The 20722-nt window shown below is 40.4% G+C and overlaps 1 protein-coding gene across 2 annotated transcripts in view; it reads right to left on the bottom strand.

Moving 5' to 3' along the window:
- The window catches only part of LOC122549386 (serine incorporator 1-like), a 91852-nt gene that overhangs the window by 46697 nt on the left and 24433 nt on the right, over nucleotides 1–20722 (bottom strand). For both annotated transcript variants that reach the window (XM_043689121.1, XM_043689122.1), the window contains exon 5: nucleotides 16657–16794. In XM_043689121.1, coding sequence (XP_043545056.1) covers nucleotides 16657–16794 — 138 coding nt within the window. The remainder of the gene's footprint in view (nucleotides 1–16656; nucleotides 16795–20722) is intronic.

The raw sequence follows: 20722 nt of genomic DNA, 5'->3' as shown, positions 1-20722 counted from the left end.
AGGATATACTAGTCATAGAAAAAATGCAGCAAAGATCCACTAGGGATGGCAGGACTTTCGGAAAAGATTAGTTTGGTATGACTGGGCCTGTATGAGAGCTTAGAAGAAGGAATCTTCTAAAATTCTAACATGTCTGGACAGACTAGGTATAACAAGGATTCTTCCTCTAGTTGGGGAGTCAAGAACCAGAGTCAAAGTCTCAGGATAAGGAGTAGATAATTTAAGTAGAGAATTGTCAACATCTGGAATGTGCTACTTCACACATGCTGTGAAGATTGGATCACTGAATATATTCATGAAAGTGGTAGACTTTTAAATATTAAAGGTATCAAGGGGTATGAAGAGAAATCAGAATTATGGCATTGAAAGAGAGGATCAGCATGATCATACTGAATGATAGAGCAGGGTCAAAGGGCCGAATGGCCTACATCTGCTCCTAATTTCCACGTTTCTATGCTTATCTCAGGAAAAGTGCGAGGTGATTTACTTTGGACGGAGTAACAGGATTGCAGAGTATTGGGCTAATGGTAAGATTCTTGGTAGTGTAGATGAGCAGAGAGATCTCGGTGTCCGTGTACATAGATCCCCGAAAGTTGCCACCCAGGTTGATAAGGTTGTTAAGAAGGCATACGGTGTGTTGGCTTTCATTAGTAGAGGGACTGAGTTTCAAAACCATGAGATCGTGTCGCAGATGTACAAAACTCTGGTGCAGCCGCACTTGGAGTATTGCGTGCAATTCTGGTCACTGCATTATAGGAAGGATGTGGAAGCTTTGGAAAGGGTTCAGAGGAGATTTACTAGGGTGTTGCCTGGTATGGAAGGATGGTCTTACAAGGAAAGGCTGAGGGACTTGAGACTTTTTCATTAGAGAGAAGGTTGAGAGGTGACTTAACTGAGACATATAAGATAATCAGAGGATTAGATAGGGTGGACAGTGAGAGCCTTTTTCCTCCGTTGGTGATGGCTAGCATGAGGGGACACAGCTTTAAATTGGAGGCTGATGGATATAGGACAGATCTCAGAGAGTAGTAGAGGCATGGAACGCACTGCCTGCACAGTAGTAGACTCGCCAACTTTAAGGGCATTTAAATGGTCATTGGACAGACATACAGACAAAAATGGAATACTGTAGGTTAGATGGGCTTCGGATTGGTTTCACAGGGCAGCGCAACATCGAGGGCTGAAGGGCCTGTACTGCACTGTAATGTTCTATGTTCTGTGAAAGACATTATTGCCATAGAATGAGTGTGATGAAGATTCACCAAGGTTGTTCCCAGAATGTCGGGAAGAGTGATTAGGCAAACTGGACCTGTATTCTCTAGAGTTTCAAAGAATGATCTTATTGAACTTTACAAAATAATTAAAGGGTCAGATGTAGGTAAGATGTTTCCCCATTGGGTGAGTCTAGAACCAGGAAAGATACTTTAAAAATGAGGGCGAGGGGTGCAATTTCAGTCCAAGGTGAGGAGATTTTATTTTATTCAGAGAGTTGTGAATCTTTGGCATCCTCTATCACAGAGAAGAAGCTCAGACTTCAAGAAAGTTTAAGATACAGTTTGATAGATTTCTGATCACCAGTGGCACACAGAGTGGGTAAAAGGCATTTAACTATTGATCAGCCATGCTTGTACTGAATAGTCAGGCAAGCTTGAGGCCTTACTACTCCTGCTTCTATGTTCTTACTCATGTTCCCTCTCAGCTAATATGTTACCCCTATGCCATAAGCTTTTATTTTCCACAATAACCTAAATGTAGCACTTTATCAAATGCTTCCTGGATATCCAAGTACAGCATGTCTACAGACTCCTCATCGTGCACAGTGTATGTTACTCCTTCAAGTAACTCCAATAAACTGATTAAATTTCATATCCATGTTGACTCTTGTAGCTTTTTTCTACCTGTACAACTATAATTTCTTTAATCGTTGAATCTAACTTCCCCATGACAGACATCAAGCTAACAAGCCTTTAGTTTCCTATTTTCTGCTTCTCTCTCCCCCTTCTTGAAAACAAGTTTATATTTGTTACATTTCAGTCAAATGGAATCCTTTCCTGAATCTGGAGGATGTTGGAAAATTAACACCAATGCACTCCGACCTCATTTGTAACCTCTTTTAATACCCAAGGATGAGATCCATTGGCTATTGAAGATCTGTCAGCCCGGTTTGCTTAGTACTACTACCTTTGTCATTGTAATTTCACCAAGTATCTCTCGGCCATCCACCTCCTGATTTAAAACTATTACAGATATGTTTTGTTGTATCCTGTATGGTAAAGATTGAAGCAAAATATACATTCATTAAATTTGCCATTTACTATTCACTCTGCATTCTCAGTCACAAGAGGAACAACACCAAATTTGGTTTGTATGTATATTAAAGTTATCCATTAGTATTATCACCTCTTTATCACACTATCCAATATTTCTTCTTGCATACTTTATCCCACATTGTCGTTACAGCTAGGGAGCCAATAGGTCATTTGTACAAATAATTCTTTCCCCTATTATTCCTCATTTCTACGTAAACCAATTCTACATCCTGATCACCTGAACTGAGGGCATCCCTAACTATTGCACTAATGCCATCCTTGATTAACTGTGAAGCCACTCTAGCTTTTTATTTCACACAAGTGCTATGTACCCCTCAATATTCAGGACCCAATCCTTGCAATCCTGAAGCTGGGTCTCTGTAATGGCCTTCAGATTATGTTTATTTACTTCAATGTGCAGCATCAGTTCATTTACTTTGTTATGAATGCTACGCACAATCAAATACAAGACATTTGCTCGTGCTTTTTTCAGTTTTGTGACATTTAGTTGTGATTGTTGGTCTATTCCTAGTTTAATTTCACTCTGCCAATTCCTGCCAATCTCTGATCCTCTTTACCCATACTGTTATTTTTCTTCTGTTTGCTTATCGCTACTCTTTTGATATACTACATTTTTCCACATTTGCTTGCTTCCACTATTTTATTTAAAATTCTGTGTCTTGCGATCTTATACCACCTGATGAAGGAGCAGTGCTCTGAAAGCTCCTGCTTCCAAATAAATCTGCTGGACTATAACCTGGTGTCGTGTGATTTTTAACTTTGTACACCCCTGTCCAACACCGCCATGTCTACATCATTTAAAACCCTATCTACTTCCCGAGTTATGCAGTTCACAAAATCAATGGTCCCACTGTGATTCAAGTATAGACCATCCCAAGGGTCCAGTCCCCACTATCCTCTGTACTTGTGTCAGTAGTCCATGAACTGAAACTCATTTCTCCAATACTAGTCCTTGAGCCACATAATCATCTCTCTAATTTCACACAGACAAAGTCTACTTGTAGGTGCCTTAGGTAATAATATAGAGATTACAACCTATGAAGATCTATCTTTTATTTTCATGCCTACCTTCACATATTCAGTATAGGATATATAGGATGAACACGTGGCTGATAAGATGGTGTGGGGGAAGGTTTCAAGTTCGTCGGGCAGTCGGTCCAGTTTTGGAGGAGAAGGGACCTATACAAACTGGATGGATTACACCTGGGCAGGACCAGGACTGATGTCCTTGGGGGAGGGTACTTGGTAGAGTGGATCAATGGTGCTGGAAAAGCACAGCAGTTCAGGCAGCATCCGAGGAGCTTCAGCAAAACCGACGTTTCGGGCAAAAGCCCTTCATCAGGAATAAAGGCAGAGAGCCTGAAGCGTGGAGAGATAGATCCAGAATCTGGTTTCCAGCATCTGCAGTCATTGTTTTTACCTACTTGGTAGAGTGGTTGGAAAGAGTTTAAACTAGTGAGGCAGGGGGATGGAAACCAGACGAGTAGGGCAGCAGATGCAGAAATTGCGGGAGAGGTAGAAATCAAGGCAAACAAGACACAGAACAAGAACAGACAGGGAAACGCTGCTGGGTAGGTGGTCTGAAATGCACGTGTTTCAATGCAAGACTTATAATAGGCAAGGTAGATGAACTTAGAGCTTTGGTTAGTACTTGGAACTATGACATTATTGTGATTACAGAGGCTGAAAGAAGGACTGGACTGGCAGCTGAATGTCCCAGGATTTAGATGTTTCAGGTGTGATAGTAGGGGATGTAAATGATGTGGGGGGAGCTGCATTCCTGGTAAAGGAGTATTTCACAGCTGTCTTGAGGGAGGATACATCAGAGGACTCATGCAGCAAGGCAATATGGGTAGAACTCAGGAATAGGAAAGGTAAAATCACAATGCTCCGGCTGTACTACAGGCTACCCAATAGCCAGGGGGAGATAGAGGAGAAAATATGTCGACAGATGTTGGAAAGATGTAAAAACAACAGGGTTGTTGTGGTAAGTGATTTTAACTTCCCCTACATTGACTGGGACTCACTTCATGCTGAAGGCTTTGATGGGGCAAAATTTGTAAGGACTATTCAGGAGGGTTTCTTGACACAGTACATAAACAACACAACCAGGGAATGAGTCATACTGGTCCTGGTTTTGGGAAATGAGCCAGGCCAAGTGAGTGAAGTTTTGCTGAGGGAGCATTTCGGGAGTAGTGGCCATAATACCGTGAGTTTTTAGATAACAGCAGGCCTCAGGTGAAGGTGTTAAATTGAGGGAAGCAGACAATAGGAAACTATAGGTTTGTTAGCTTGATGTCTATCAAGGAGAAATTAGATTCGACTACTAATGCATTTAGAATTAATATTTTTTCCCAGCTTTTTACATGATGGTAGGAATTGTTTTTAATTTCTCCCTTACATTCACCTTTTCATTTTCTAAGTCTTCTACAGTGAAGACAAACAGAAAGTATCTAATCAACGATTTGCCATTACCTTGTTTTCAATTATTAATTTGTCAATCTTATTCTTTAGAGGACAAGCATGAGCTGTTTTCCCCTGTAAAGACTTTGTGCTCCTTATTTCAGTTATCCTTTGTGTTTTCTTATAATCTGCTGACCTACGACTAATTTTTGGTGATGAATCCATTGATTCTTAATTTGATCCTATCTTTAACTTCTTTCTTCAGCCAGGAATGATGTATGGTTCTCAAAGAGTATTCCTTTGTCACTGGGGTGAAGCTTTGCTGAGGGTTTGTCATTGTCTCTCCTGTCCCAGGTTTTGAACTACTTTTCTGGTTCACTAAATAAATATTTTTCGACAGTGTTCACTATAGAAAATGAAAATGTTGGCGAGGAAGATACAGAGATACTTGCATCTAGGCTAGAAGAGATTGAGGTTCACAAGGAAGAGGTATTAGAAATACTGCAGAGTGTGAAAATAGACAAGTCCCCTGGGCCGGATGGGATCTATCCGAGGATCCTCTGGGAAGGAAGGGAAGAGATTGCTGAGCCTTTGGCATTGATCTTCAAATCATCACTGTCTACAGGAATAGTGCCTGAGGACTGGAGGATAGCAAATGTGGTTCCCTTCTACAAAAAGGGTAGTAGTGACAACCCTGGTAATTACAGACTAGTAAGTCTCACTTTAATTGTTGGTAAAGTGTTGGAAAAGGTTATAAGAGAGAGGATTTATAACCATCTAGAAAAGAATAATCTGATCAGGAACAGTCAGCACGGCTTTGTGAAGGGTAGGTCGTGCCTAACGAACCTTATTGACTTTTTTGACAAAGTGACCAAACAGGTAGATGAGAGTAAACCGGTTGATGTGGTGTATATGGATTTCAGCAAGGCGTTCAATAAGGTTCCCCACAGTAGGCTATTATACAAAATGTAGAGGAATGGGATTTTTATAAATGACCTAGATGAGGGCTTAGAAGGGTGGGTTAGTAAATTTGCAGACGACACTAAAGTTGGTGGAGTTGTGGATAGTGACGAAGGATGTAGTAGGTTGCAGGGAGACAAAGATAGGATGCAGAGCTGAGCTGAGAGATGTCAAATGAAGTTTAATGTGGACAAGTGTGAGGTGATACACTTTGGATGGAGTAATCAGAATGCAAAGTACTGGGCTAATGGTAAGACTCTTGGGAGTGCAGATGAGTAGAGAGATCTCGTTGTCCATGTACACAGATCCCTGAAGGTTGCCACCCAGATTGACAGGGTTGTTAAGAAGGCATACAATGTTTTTGGCCTTTATTAATAGAGGAGTTGAGTTCCGGAACCAGGAGGTTATGCTGCTGCTGTACAAAGCTCTGGTACGGCCACATTTGGAGTATTGTGTACAGTTCTGGTCACCGCATTATAAGAAGGATATGGAAGCTTTGGAAAGGGTGCAGAGGAGATTTACTAGGATGTTGCCTGGTATGGAAGGAATGTCTTACGAGGAAAGGCTGAGGGCCTTGAGGCTGTTCTCGTTAGAGAGAAGAAGGGTGAGAGGTGACTTAATAGAGACATGCAAGATAATCAGAGGGTTAAAAAGGTGGACAGGGAGAGCCTTTTTCCAAGTATGGGGATGGCAAACACGAGGGGACACAACCTTAAAGTGAGGGGAGATAGGTATAAGACAGATGTCAAAGGTAGTTTCTTCACTCAGAGTAGTAAGGGTATGGAATGCTTTGCCTGCAACGGTAGTAGATTTGCCAAGTTTAAATGCATTTAAGTTGTCATTGGACAGGCATATGGACGTACATGGAAAAGTGTAGATGGGATGGGCTTCAGATTAGTATGACAGGGCGGCGCAAAATCGAGGGCCTAAAGGCCTGTACTGCACTGTAATGTTCTATGTACCTCTATGTACTTCACTTTAGCTGGCTCTCTCTTCAAATCCTTCTAAATCCCCTTATTCATGTTTAAAGCATTTGTCTCAGACTCACGCTTCTCCCTTTAAACTGAACATGAAATTCTAGCATGCTACAAACAATGTCACCGAAAGGATCTTTCCCCATGAGGTTTATTGATGAAGGGCTTATGCCCAAAACATCGATTCTCCTGCTCCTTGGATGCTGCCTGACCTGCTGTGCTTTTCCAACACCACACTCTTGACTCTGATCTCCACATCTGCAGTCCTCACTGTGTCATATTGATGAATCTGAATCATTGATCACTAAAAGATCTAGATTAATTGGCTTATTAGGTGACTCAAAAATGTACTGCTATAAAAAAAACTGTACTGAATACACTCTTTGATCTCATTTTCCAGGCTAACATTGCTATCTGAATCATTGAATTTGAGTGTAAATTAAAGTCACATATGATTGTTGTGATACTTTCCTATGTACTCTACTCACTACTTTTTATATACTCTGTCCAAATGCAAAACATTTCCTGTCAGACTTTTCTTCTGAGCCACTCTTTCACTTCCAAATTCACTCTTTAGATTGTTTTTAGATTATGACTTGAAATTTCATGCAGGCAGAGGTTCCCTGGTTAGGCTAAAATGATGCCAGATGCCTAAACCTGGAAGTCCTATCCCTGAACTCAGCCCTGCCATTTCCCCAGGGTGGGATGTTGTAGTGGGGGGAGCTATTTTTTGTACTGAACTGCCTTCAGTAAGATCTAACTGCAATTAGTGGATGCCATTAGTGGCATTTGACCTATGAAAAGAAGTTCTCAACTTCCTGGAGTTTCTTTGGAGAGATAGGGTAACATTTTGGAGCATAAAGTATAGTTTTCAATATGTTCCTGGGATACCTTCAGAAAACGTCAGCTGCTTTTTAGGAAAGATAATAGAATCCCTACAATGTGGAAGCAGGCCATTCAGTCCATCAAGTCCACAGTGACCCTCTGAAGAGCATCCAATCCAGATCCATCCCCCTACCTGATTCCTGCATCTCCCATGGCTAACCCACCTAGCCTGCACATCCTGAGACACTATGGACAATTTAACATTACCAATCCACCTAACCTGCACATCTTTGGACTCTGGGAGGAAACCGGAGCACCCGAAGGAAACCCACGCAAACACAGAGGGAATGTGCAAACTCCACACAGACAGTCGCCTGAGGGTGGAATTAAACCCAGGTCCCTCATACTGTAATGCAGCAATGCTTCCCATGAAGCCCCTGTGCTGCCCCACAAGACTCTCTTTGCAAGGATCATATGCCCTTTAGTAGAGATGAATGTGCATAAAAGGTGGATAAACTCAATGGAGCAATCAAGGGAACTGTCAACAGAGCTGTCATGGTATTTAAATCTTTAAATATTTGAAAAATCTGCAGTGTTATTTTATTCTTTGTTGACATAAATCTGATATTTATCATTGTAGAATTAGTGCAGCATGACTGATTTCCAACCTATCATTAGCACAGTAAGATGCCTGTCTCTTTACAATTCAATAGACAGTCTAATTGATTAAACAATTGACTTGAAATGGGATTATGAATACAAATGTTTATTTTTATAAGGAATTAAAGGGCTAAAATTAAAGTTAAACTTAAAAGGTTCAGCTACATAATTCTTTGAAATTTGCATCACAGGTAGACAGGGTGGTTAAGAAGGCATGCGTGTCTTCATGCTCAGACCTTGGAGTATAGGAGTCAGAACATCATGCTGAGGTTGTACAGAGTATTGGTGGGGCCTCTTCTGCAGCATTGTGTGTAATTCTGGTCACCCTGCTATAGGATGTTATTAAGCTGGTGAGAGTTCAGCAGAGGTTAATCAGTATGTTCCTGGGAATGGAGTTGTAAGGATAGGCTCCCCGCTCGCCTGGAACAAGAAGCAGGATTTCCAGGGCAGTTTACAGGTTTATGGGGCCCTGATATCTCCTGACTCTGTGCTCCCAATGAGGAGGGAAAATTCAGGCTTAAGGCTCAACAAAGTGCCTTCATGTAAAAAGGTATTACAGAAATGTAAGTTTGTTGTCACCCCAAAATCTAATTTCTCCAATACATCCATGCTGATTTCCTGATTTCCAGTATAATTTGCAGCCCTTCCACAATTCTGAAACATTCACCTGAAACCCCTGTCATCCATGTTGTCTTGCCATCTTCCAGTGGCTTCCCTACAAAGCATGCTCTTCACTTTCTAAGCATTCCCCAGTCTTGTAGTTTTTACCCTTACTTTCTTTAAATGCCATAATGTGTGTTTTCCCCTTGTTTCTTGAAAAACTGAGATTTACCTTGGGTCCTTTGATCTTTGTCATTGAGTCATAGAGGTCTACAGCACAGGAAAAAGTCCTTTGTCCAATTAAGTCTGCACTGGTCAAAAACAACCACCATACTATTCCAGTCCCATTTTCTAGCACTTGGCCCTTCGCCATATATGCCTTGGCATTGCAAGTGATCATCTAAAAACTTCTTTAATGTTATGAGGGTTTATAGCTGCCTTACAGGCAGTGAGTTCCAAATACCCGCCATTCTGTGGGTGAGAAAGCTTTTCCTCGCATCTTCTCTAAACCCTCTGCCCCTTACCTTAAATCTACACCTCTGGTCCATCCATAAAGGGAAAAGGTTTTGTCTTGTCTACCCTCTCTGTATTCCTCATAATTTTATATCTCAGTCATGTCCCCCTTCAATCTCCTCTGCTGTTAGGATACCAACCCCAGTCTGTCCAATTTCTGAACAGGTGAAACTCTCCAGGCTAGGCAACATCCTGGTATGTCTCCTCTGTACCCTCTCCAGTGCTATCACATCCCTCCTACAGTGTGGATTCTAGAACCACTTTTTTGAATCTCCAGTAATAAAAAATAATGGGAGAAAGAATGCTGCCTCGCACCCAGTCTATGAGAGCCATTAACCTCTACCCTTACCAGTATAGGTATCTGCTTCCCTTGGGAAATCTCTGAAATTCCTGTCTAATCTGAAGGGACAAGTGACCTGATATCATGGGGTAATGTCTCTTTTTCTTCAAATTTCCATTCACAGTATTTTCTGGGAAGAAAAAAGTAAGAAAATTGGTTCACATATAATTTCAAATTTATCTTTATATATTTTCCAAACCATATCTTTGAAATTAGATTTAAACTATTTATTTCTATTTGTGATGCTAATTAATCTATCTTATTATGAATGATTTGCACATGCAGATAAAAAGGCCATTTTTTATTACTGTACTTTACATTCCTATGGATCTAATTTGCTGACGCAATATTACCTTTAAATGCATAGATAAGCTGCAGAGTTGGGGTGAGAGGTGGCAAATGCAGTTTAATACAGACAAGTGTGAGGTGATTCACTTTGGAAGGAATAACAGGAATACAGAGTACTGGGCTAATGCAAGGTTCTTGGTAGTGTGGATGAGCAGAGAGATCTCTGTGTCCATGTTCATAGATCCCTGAAAGTTGCCACCCAGGTTGATAGGGCTGTTAAGAAGGCGTACGATGTGTTAACTTTTATTGGCAGAGGGACTGAGTTTCGGAGCCACGAGGTCATGTCACAGCTGTACACAACTCTGGTGCGGCTGCACTTGGAGCATTTCATACAGTTCTGGTCGCCGCATTGTAGGAATGATGTGGAAGCATTGGAAAGTGTGCAGAGGAGATTTACCAGGATATTGCCTTTATGGATGGGAAGGCCTTATGAGGAAAGGCTGAAAGACTTGAGGCTGTTTTCGTTAGAGAGAAGAAGGTTAAGAGGTGACTTAATACAGACATTCAAGATGACCAGAGGATTAGATAGGGTGGACAGTGAGAGTCATTTTCTTCGGATGGTGATAGCTCCCATGAGGGGACATAGCTTTAAATTGAGGGGTGATAGACATAGGACAGATGGCAGATATAGGTTCTTTAGTCAGAGAATAGTAAAGGTGTGGAATGCCCTGCCTGCAACAACAGTAGTAGACTTGCCAACTTTAAGGGCATTTAAATGGTCATTGGATAAACATATGGATGATGATGGAATAGTGTATGGTTTGGAAAATATATAAAGATACATTTGAAATTATATGGCTTCAGATTGATTTTGCAGGTCAGTGGAACATCAAGGGCTGAAGGGCCCATACTGCGCTGTAATGTTCTATGTTCTGTGTTTTATGCTCTATGACCCTCCCTCTCCCAATCTGTCTGCCTTTATCCCAATTGCTGTATTGTCTGAGACTTTCACCTTGATTTCTATACGGCCTTCACCTTATTCATCCCCAGCTTTTGTTCTGAATGCTTATCCATAGCTGTAGCTACAAAAATCACCAAGATACCAATCCCAGCTCAGTCTAACTGGTTTAAGCATAGACTTAGTTGTGATGCCCCAGAGCTAATTAACCTACAAATGCCAATTTTCTAAGGTGAGCTTGTACTAAAGAATTATCACTTGGTATGACACTGCCAATTGCATCCTCTGAAAAAAGATTGGCTTCTCGTTGAAGACAATTAGCTTGAAAAATAAAATGTCAGCAATGGAACAAAAAATAGTTATGGATGAATTTCATTAATGGGCTAATGTAAAAGATACACTGAAACTTCAGAAAAAATCAATTATCAAACTGGAAATGTGCTTGGAAAATAATTTTGTTATGGAGGCAAAGAAGAAATCTCCTCAAATTTAACAAAGTAGTCAAAGTGTCAGAAGTTGATCAGGTGATCAGAACGTTATTTAGTTTGGGATGGAAATATGAAAATTTCAGCAACCCAGATTGTGTAATTCAGTTTCCCCAAATCTCTTTTTTGTAATCACTCTGTGTTTATTTGAAAGGTTTCTTCTGGTACTTTGCTATATTATATTCTCTTGAAGTTCCTTTCCATTGCATCATTTTTCCAGGTTAGTCATTATCTGTTTCCTCTCACTGGCTTTAACAGTTTGACTCTATTCTCTGATTAGGTTCTACTCCTCAATATGCCCTTCATAGAACTTTACAATGCCTAGTAAACAATATTGTTGGCACAAGCAGTTGCAAGAGAACACTTTCTCTACATTTTGCCCAGTATGCAAACTTGCACACAACACAACTTAATGATTAAATTACAGAATCTCTGTTTAAACACAGACAAAAAAAAACCCTGCTTAATAGGTATCTCTACACTACATGTTTGGCACCATGTCATCAAACCTCAAATTTGCCTGGGCTTTTCATTAATCCATGAGGAGGATCACTGGTAGAAATTTCCAAATAAACAACTCTCAGTCGAAGAGTTTATTTCAATCATCCAAACCAAGATGTCCAATATGTAGCCCCAAGCCCCGGGAATCCAGCCTTCAAAGCACAAGGAACTAAATTCTATCTCTGTTAGTTGTTATTATGTGCTATTCTGCTTGTGTGATTTTTGTAGACTCACAACATTCAAAAGGCTCCAGTCCTTTGTCACAGGACCGCACAAATTCTGAACGAGGAAACGAGATTTTACAGCAGCTGGAGGTGGTTGCAAATGAATAAAAGCATGCATTTAAAATCTCTGTAGCCCTTGAGGCTCCATCCAGATCATAAAACAAAAGTTTAGATTCCCAGCTCCACACCATTATGTACATTCACTTGAAAGATTATTCCTGGATGAATTTGGAAAAACAATAAACAATTTCAAAGTAACAGTACCAATGAATAAAGGGAGTTATATGGGAACAAAATCATGAATAGTAGTCACTTTGGGAGTGTTACAATAGCTAATGGAAGCAAGCTTCAACATTAATCAATGGTTTCTGTTGAAATGAAGGAAGATAGGGTCCAGTTAAGAACTCATCATTCTTGAAGGAGTAAGTCTACTTCATTAACACACCCCGCGATACTTTTATTGAGTTAGTTATTCAAAGGGAACATGCACTCATTCTACATTTATAATTTTAAATCTATCATCTCATGATTTTGTTTTCCATTGATACCGGACTATTTCTCATCTAGATTCTGCAGTCTGTCTGCTCCATTTCAAGTAAATATGAAGCAACATATGTTCATGTGAATCAGAGATGGACATTACTCTGAATTGTTCGCTCAGCTTCTTGTTCCAGACAGTAAATACCCATCATTTCCCCTTCAGTTTCCACCTAATAGGAACGGAGTTTAAACATCTCGGAGCATTTTAGTTACTTCAGGAACCAATTATTACCTACATTGCTAAGGAGGAATATTAAATGAGAATGCAAAGTCTAATCTACCAACTCTTTTGAATATTTAAGGTTCTTTCACGATAAAATATATGTGGGGTCATTTTCAGCAGAACAAAGTCTCAAAAGAATTTTCAGCACATTGAACAGTAAGACTTTATTTTATCACATTTAGCAGTCTTATATCTTATGCCTTCCCTACAGAATATGAATCAAAAATTGCTGAGGGCCACCTCCTTAATTTGGAACAGTTCGTTCAAGACCCCCACCAGGAGGCATCTGCTAGAGATAGTTGTAGCCTTCTGCTAAATGTGCATCCAGTACATCCAGATGTTAGAAAGTAATAAGTGCTCAGATAGAGAGCTAGTGCGTGTCCTTCCTTGAGCAAGTTGAATGCATGTAATTATCATTGGTAATGCTTATCCTTCATCACTTACATCTGACAGTAACAATTGCTTTGTATGTCCCAGATATCCCACAAGGGGTTTGCCCTTCAGCTCTTCTGAAATAAGCATCAAGCGTAAAAATCTTTCAAGCTTTACCTACTGTTTTGTCCAAATTGCCATTGGCAATAATTCTGTATTTTGAACACCAACAATGGCTCATTTGTATTAAAGAATGCAAAGGTGGGTACTTTAGCTCTCTTTGTACATAAAGCATCCTCAATGTTTGTGTCCAAATTCTCCATTCACTATTCCCTTTTATCTTTCTTTCACAGCTTTAGAGCTAGATTTTCCTAATGGGCAATTTCACTATCAGGAATTAATGTGGATGGTGCGCCCACCAGCTGATCTGACCATGCCTACAGTTTAAGCTACTTTCCTATAATGGGAATTATTAAATATACTGTTAAGGATCCCTGGAGTCAAGTGAAACCCACCACCAGGTCTGGGCAGTAAGGAAGACCCATATTTACAGATGTTCCCCAAACTTAGCTAACATTTAAATTGAGGCTCTCTGTGCGCCACTAGAAACTTAGATGAAGTTTAAGAGCCTGGAGTGAGGCTTTTGCATTATACTTTTTCCAAACAATGTCTAACACAGATAAAACTCAGGGGGCAAAGGATAAGGGACAATGGGATTTTTCTTGACATTGTTTGTCCTAAAGCTATGAAGCTTCATGGGGGTGCAGTCAAGTTGTGAACTCCAGGGTCCCTCGCATCCGACTGTATAACACTGTTCTCTAAGGCCAGTTGATCCATCCCTGTAGCAAGTGGAGGAATTTGATTATCTATTATAATTCTAAACATTCTGTGAGAAAACCTGTTATAGACTCTTCAATAGCCCATAGGACATCTTCTCCACCAGCTGCCAGGTGTCAATGAGTTTTTGCAAGGTCATCTGAGATTATTCCATAGTCATGATATAGCATAGGAAAGGCAGAAATATATTTATAGGACTGATTAATGATTCTGATTTCTTTCTTTGGGTGTTTGTCATTTCTTAAAGCTCTTGTGGGTGAGTTGCTTAATCTTGAAAGATGTTGAATTCAAAGTTTGACAATCAGTAAGGGTAACACATAGAAATATTTTCAGAGATGATGAATACACGGCCAATTTTAACGAGGAGAAATCGTAAGACAGATGAGACCTGCAGAATCACAATGACCTGCTGGGAATGGGCTTCAATGGGTTTGTAGATTTCTGAATAGTTAATGAGATGTATGAATGTACCCCATCTCCAGCACTGGTAGCAATAAATTCTGCACATCCACTGAATCAATGACTTGCCTCCCAATCCCTAATTCTATCGATCATATTTTGGGATTGACCAATATTCAGATTAATTTTCAAGCCCACTTTGTCCCATGTAAATTGTTCACTACACAAAGTAAACTGAACTACAGCAGATCTCAAACACATTTGCCGCTGATAGATATTTACCGTGAAATGGAATGCATGTAAGAAGATCTCACTTGGGAAGAACAAAATCAGAGCTTAATTTAACTTTTAAAATCTGATGAACCATTTTCCAATGTTTTTAAAAACTGGATGCTTCCTTGGCAGCTTGGCACCTATAGTTGGGAAAGATTGGGGTGGCACAGTAGTTATCACTGTTGCCTCACAGCACCAGGGACCTGTGTTCAAATCCAGCCTCGGGAAACTGTCTATGTGCAATTTGCACATTCTCCCTGTGTCTGTGTGGGTTTCCTCCAGGTGCTCTGGTTTCCTCCCACAGTCCAAAGATGTGCAGGTTAGGTGAATTGGCTATGGCAAATACAGGGATGGGATGGGTCTGGATGGAATGCTCTTCAGAGGGCTGGTGTGGACACGATGGGCCAAATAGCCTGCTTCCACACTGTAGGATTATACAACTGAATAATAAATTTGAGTTGGTCTGAAAAGCACAATAAGGTGAAGTCAGATACATCATTGCCTATTTTTGCTTTATTGTTGTTTTCTTCCTGTGTAACACTTCTGTGGAAACTATTCCAAGAAATTTGTGCCAGTTTGTTGAATTGTTTTTATTCTGAGTATAAGATGGACAAATGAAGGGCTACGAGGTAGATGAGACTACATAGGAGGTGATCAATTAAATGCATGGAAGAAGCTCCTATTACCAAAGTAGGTTGCAATGGCAGGGATATGTGAATGTCTGATTATCCGTGTTATTGATTGCCTATTCAAAAGCACACACATTTCCTTATAAAAGCAGTTGTCACCCATGAGGTCATCTACCATATAAAAGAAAGGTGATGAGTTATGATCTCAACCCTGTCTCGAATTCCATCCAGACATGATGCAGATCTGTGGAGGACATACTTTGGAACAGCAAAAGGGCGTGGTTTTTATAACCACTTGATGCAACACCATCTCCATTTCAGGATCCATTAAACAAAAGAAACTGTGTGATAGTTTGCTGGCATAATCCTGGGTGTATTTTGATTTATTAATTTAGATGTTTCACTCTAATTGTCCATATTCCTTTAAATGTTACCTGCATTCCATTTCCCAATGACATTGTCAGTATTCTTTGCATACCTATGCAAACCTTCACTTGGATGTGTGGGAAATAATAAGGAAATGACTTGCATTTATATAGTGACTTTCACATTCATAGCACATTCAAAGTGCTTCACAGCCAATTAATTACTTATAGTGCAATCACTGTTCATTTTTAGGCAAATCAACAGCGTGCTTGTACACTTCGGAATCCTGTAAGGAGCAATAAGATAAATAGCCTATTAATTTCTTTTTGATGTTGGCTGATTGATGAATGAATGTATGCCAGAATGTCAGGGGAACTCACTTGGTCTTTAATAGTACCACAGGATCTTTCACATCACCTGAACAGGCAAAGAGATCTCAGTTTAACATCTCATTCAATGTCAATCAGCTTTCCTTGGAAAAACGAATGCTATTACCATATGAATATTCTGCTAACATTCATAACCATCATTGAGAATGAGCACCAATGGAAGTGATTAAGATGATTCTCAGTTTAGTTTTGTTTACTGAAAGCATGAGTTGGTTTTTTTGCATGGCATTCTTTTTATGGAAATTAGATGGAACTCATCCAAAGATGTGTAGGTTAGGTGGACTGACCATGTTAAATTGCCCATAGTGTCCACGGATGTGTAGGCTAGGTGGATTAGCCATGGGAAATGCAGGATTACAAGGGTAGGGTAGAGGGGTGGGTCTGGGTTGGGTGCTCTTTAGAGGGCGGTGTGAACACAATGGGCCAAAGGACCTGTTTCCACGCAGTAGGGATTCTATGATTTTATTTCAATTTATACTCTAACCGATTATGATTCAGAATAAGTTAATTTGTCTCAATTAAACTTTACCTATTCACCGCAAGTAAATGATGAATAATGACACATACCAAAGTACCAACACCGTGATCCACCTTCTTCTGATTTTTTTAGCCAGGATTCATTCCAGGAATTACCAAAGTCCACCAGCAGCACCAATTCAGTCAGAATAAAACAAAAAGCACCAGCTGAACCAATTCCAAATGACACTAAAAAAGAAAACTATATTTAACTATAATTGCTCTGAAACAAATTAAACACAGATGAAAAGCAATATTTACATGTAATGAAGTTTTAACAATATTTTTATTCCCTGAATTTCAGAACAGTTTTATAATCAACTAAGTAGTTAAGTTGGAATATTTGATTCTACTCTTCGAGTTTTATCTGACTGTCACTTGGCTGAATGGCCAGGAAAATAGTGGAGAGGGACATAAAAGATAACTTTCATGAAGGGGAAGCAACATGAGAACTGAGCAGGAATGTCTTCTTGCATGTCCTACTAGCTCTTTAAATAGTGATCCCAACATTGACTTGGATCAAAGCTATCAAGAGAGTGGGTATCTAAATACTTATTTTGGGCATATATTCATAAAATTGTTGGTCATTAATAGAACAAAGTATTTTTCTGTTCACGAAGGTGATGAGATTGATGATGGGATATGTCATCAGAAATACCCTGCACTTCAGAGAAACATGTACCTTCAAACCACAATGTTACACCGGCCAGCAACACTTACAGTGCAAGGAATCGTAATAAAACAAATACTCTGATTGATCTTCCTTAAGTCCAAATGGATGGCTTTAGACTAATCTGCATTTAACTCCATTCATAATATTTATTGCTACTCATTTCATTCGTTATTGTGACTTTGCAATTTATGTTCCTCTCCACATCTTCTAAAATTCCACTTAACTTGGTGGTACAGAAATTGGACTTCATTGTACAATTTTGTACAAAAAAAATGAAAAGAAAGTCCACAAAAGCACTAACTTTGGAGCATAATATACTGTTATCGCATACAAGGTTGAATTGGTTCAAGGCACCTGTTCAATTGCAAAAACCTGCCCTGAGAGCTTGGTCTGTTGCACACTTGGCTTAGCTGTGTAAAATCCAGTGATGAAGCAACTCTTTAATGAATACAATTTTAAAATGGGCAATTAAATACTTGCATTCTCTTGAAGACTGAAAAGTTTGAGGAGATAAGCTAAACAATGGTGATTATACTGGGTGCAGATCACCCTTTAATCAGAGCACAGAATGCATGTCAGGAGGTTGTTGACACAGCTAATACAGTCAACAAAATCTGTTATTTGCAAATACAAATGAAGAAGGGTTGCTGGTCCGAGGAGCAGTCAGGCTGCTCACTTTTATGCATATTTCTTGTGGTGTCCATCAGTCACGGCACAACCTTGAACTGAGAATGACTCCATTTTGTTGTGATTTGGAGATGCCGGTGTTGAACTGGGGTGTACAAAGCTAAAAATCACACAACTGAAAATGTGTTGCTGGAAAAGCGCAGCAGGTCAGGCAGCATCCAAGGAGCAGGAGAATCGACGTTTCGGGCATAAGCCCTTCGTCAGGAATGCTCATTCCTGAAGAAGGGCTTCTGCCCGAAACGTCGATTCTCCTGTTCCCTGGATGCTGCCTGACCTGCTGCGCTTTTCCAGCAACACATTTTCGGCTCTGATCTTCAGCATCTGCAGTCCTCACTTCCTCCTTAAAAATCACACAACACCAAGTTATAGTTCAACAGGTTTAATTGGAAGCACACTAGCTTTCATCAGGTGAAGGAGCGTCGCTCCAAAAGCTAGTGTGCTTCCAATTAAACCTGTTGGACTATAACCTGGTGTTGTGCAATTTTTAACTCCATTTTGTTGAGTTGCTATTTGAAGCTTTATCCACAATGGTAACTTTTGTTTTGCACATACTTATATCTGTTCAAGCTGGACAGTGATTATTTTTCTATGCTGAGAGAAATGTCAAACGTGTTGTTCAGGTTAGAGCTTGAGGATCCAGGTTTTGTGAACCATGAAGCAGTGAAGTCAGAAACCATGAATGCAGATGTTAGCCCTGATCTTCTCAAAACATCCACTTCTCCTTCTGAAAAGCAAGCATTGTGAAGTTTTGCAGAAAGGACATCAGAGGTACTTCCTGAGTAGTGGCTATTGGCATGCATTAAAGTGCTTCCACCTTTGGGTGCAATGTTGGCCTTAATTTGGTTTAAAGTCTCACTATTTGTGATGGCCATGGGGTTGACTGGATGAAATCTAATATCACTTAAGAGCCAACTTTATGCATGGAGGGGAACAATCTTCCTTTCCTAAGAAATGGTAAAGGAGAGGATACTCTCAAACAAGTACAAGCAGTAAACTGTGTTCATTGGTGACCCTTTTTTGTAGTCATTAATTGCTTTTCCAAATGTTGAAAATCAGGTCCTTGATTCTTACATTCACACTTTCAATAGAACACTGTCTTGATTCAATGAACCTAATGCTCCTGGCAATTAGATTAGATTACATTACAGTGTGGTAACAGGCCCTTCGGCCCAACAAGTCCACCCCGACCTGCCGAAGCGCAACCCACCCATACCCCTACATTTACCCCTTTACCTAACACTATGGGCAATTTAGCATGGCCAATTCACCTGAACTGCACATCTTTGGATTGTGGGAGGAAACCGGAGCACCCGGAGGAAACCCACACAGACACGGGGAGAACGTGCAAACTCTACACAGTCAGTCACCTGAGGCGGGAATTGAACCCGGGTCTCGGCGCTGTGAGGCAGCAGTGCTAACCACTGTGCCACCGTGCCGCCCACGAATATGCAGAGCTGGTTGGTTATGACATTAACATGGATGCAATGCTGACTTAATGCCAGTGCTACCCATTTTGAAATGCCTCAACGTCAAGTTGCTGAACACAAAATAGAATACCATCTAGATTCCCCAGTCAGCACTACTTAAAAGGATAATGAACCATTTGTAGGTTAATTCCTGAACTACTTCTTCTGGCTGCTGTTGGAAATGCACACATTTTTGGAGTTTTCCCAAGGCTGCACAAAATTCATGAAGTTAATGGTACTGACAGTACATTACTGTTGAATAAAAATTGTGTGCCAAACCAGATTGCTTCCATGGTCTAATAAATCTTCCTCTTGGAAGTGATAAGGACAAGGTGCTGGAAGAGGGCAAATGGTTCTTAGCAGGAGACTATCTGCATGAGGCTTTAAGAGAGCAATTCTCCAACCTGAACTGCAGTGAGCACCTCCAATAGAGATGAATTAATTAAAATATAGTTGTCACTGAAATCTTCCAACAGCTGGAGCCACTGCACCGGGCAAGGCAAGAAATCCATTATTTATAAGTGTCGAGGTCACTGAGGCTCTTAGCTTTATGCATCTGCTTCCTCCCACTTGGTGTTCAAGATTTTGGATGCAAAACATCAACTCTATTTCTCTCTTTGCACAGATTCAACCAGACTTGTTGAATTTCTCCAGCATTTTCTGTGCTTTTTTTATTTTTAGCATCTGAAAAATTTTGCTTTTACTTGTGCAATCTTTAAAAGGCTCCTATGGACCCCAAATGAGCATTGGCATTCTGTACCAGCCCTGTTTGGTCAAGAGCATTTGCAAAAAGTGTTGGACGACAGGAAAATAGTATTGCAATTCTCTGACAGGGACCTGAAAATCCTCAATGAGGTGATGGTGCAAAGGAGAGGATTCCTCTTCCCAGAGGACCGGCAGAGGAAGTTACCAGACACTAGCAACCTGGTCTGAGGCCACCAAACAGTTCAGTGCTGTCTCTACAGTCCGGGGGAATGGTCAGCATAAGCAAGACAATGCTCTGCTGTGTCAGTGTAAGTGACTCACCTTTCTGCCACCTCATGCTCACTCTATCTGTGCTACCGCACTCATATCCCACCAAGGCACATTCACTGCCACTTGCACTCTTATCTGCAACATCTCCCTTCACACACTCATACCAGCCCTCTTCAAACACCCATATCACTAACACTCTGCATACCCCCCTGCACTTCAAGAGGTGCCACTGAATTTCTTCTCCCTCAGTTCAATATTTTTCCTCATTCCAGGAGAAGACAGCCATGTCCCGTCACCAGAGAAGGTACCATACTTC

Source organism: Chiloscyllium plagiosum, chromosome 4 (genome assembly GCF_004010195.1).
Source record: "Chiloscyllium plagiosum isolate BGI_BamShark_2017 chromosome 4, ASM401019v2, whole genome shotgun sequence".
NCBI lineage: Eukaryota > Metazoa > Chordata > Chondrichthyes > Orectolobiformes > Hemiscylliidae > Chiloscyllium > Chiloscyllium plagiosum.
This window is presented reverse-complemented; position numbering and strand designations above follow the sequence as displayed.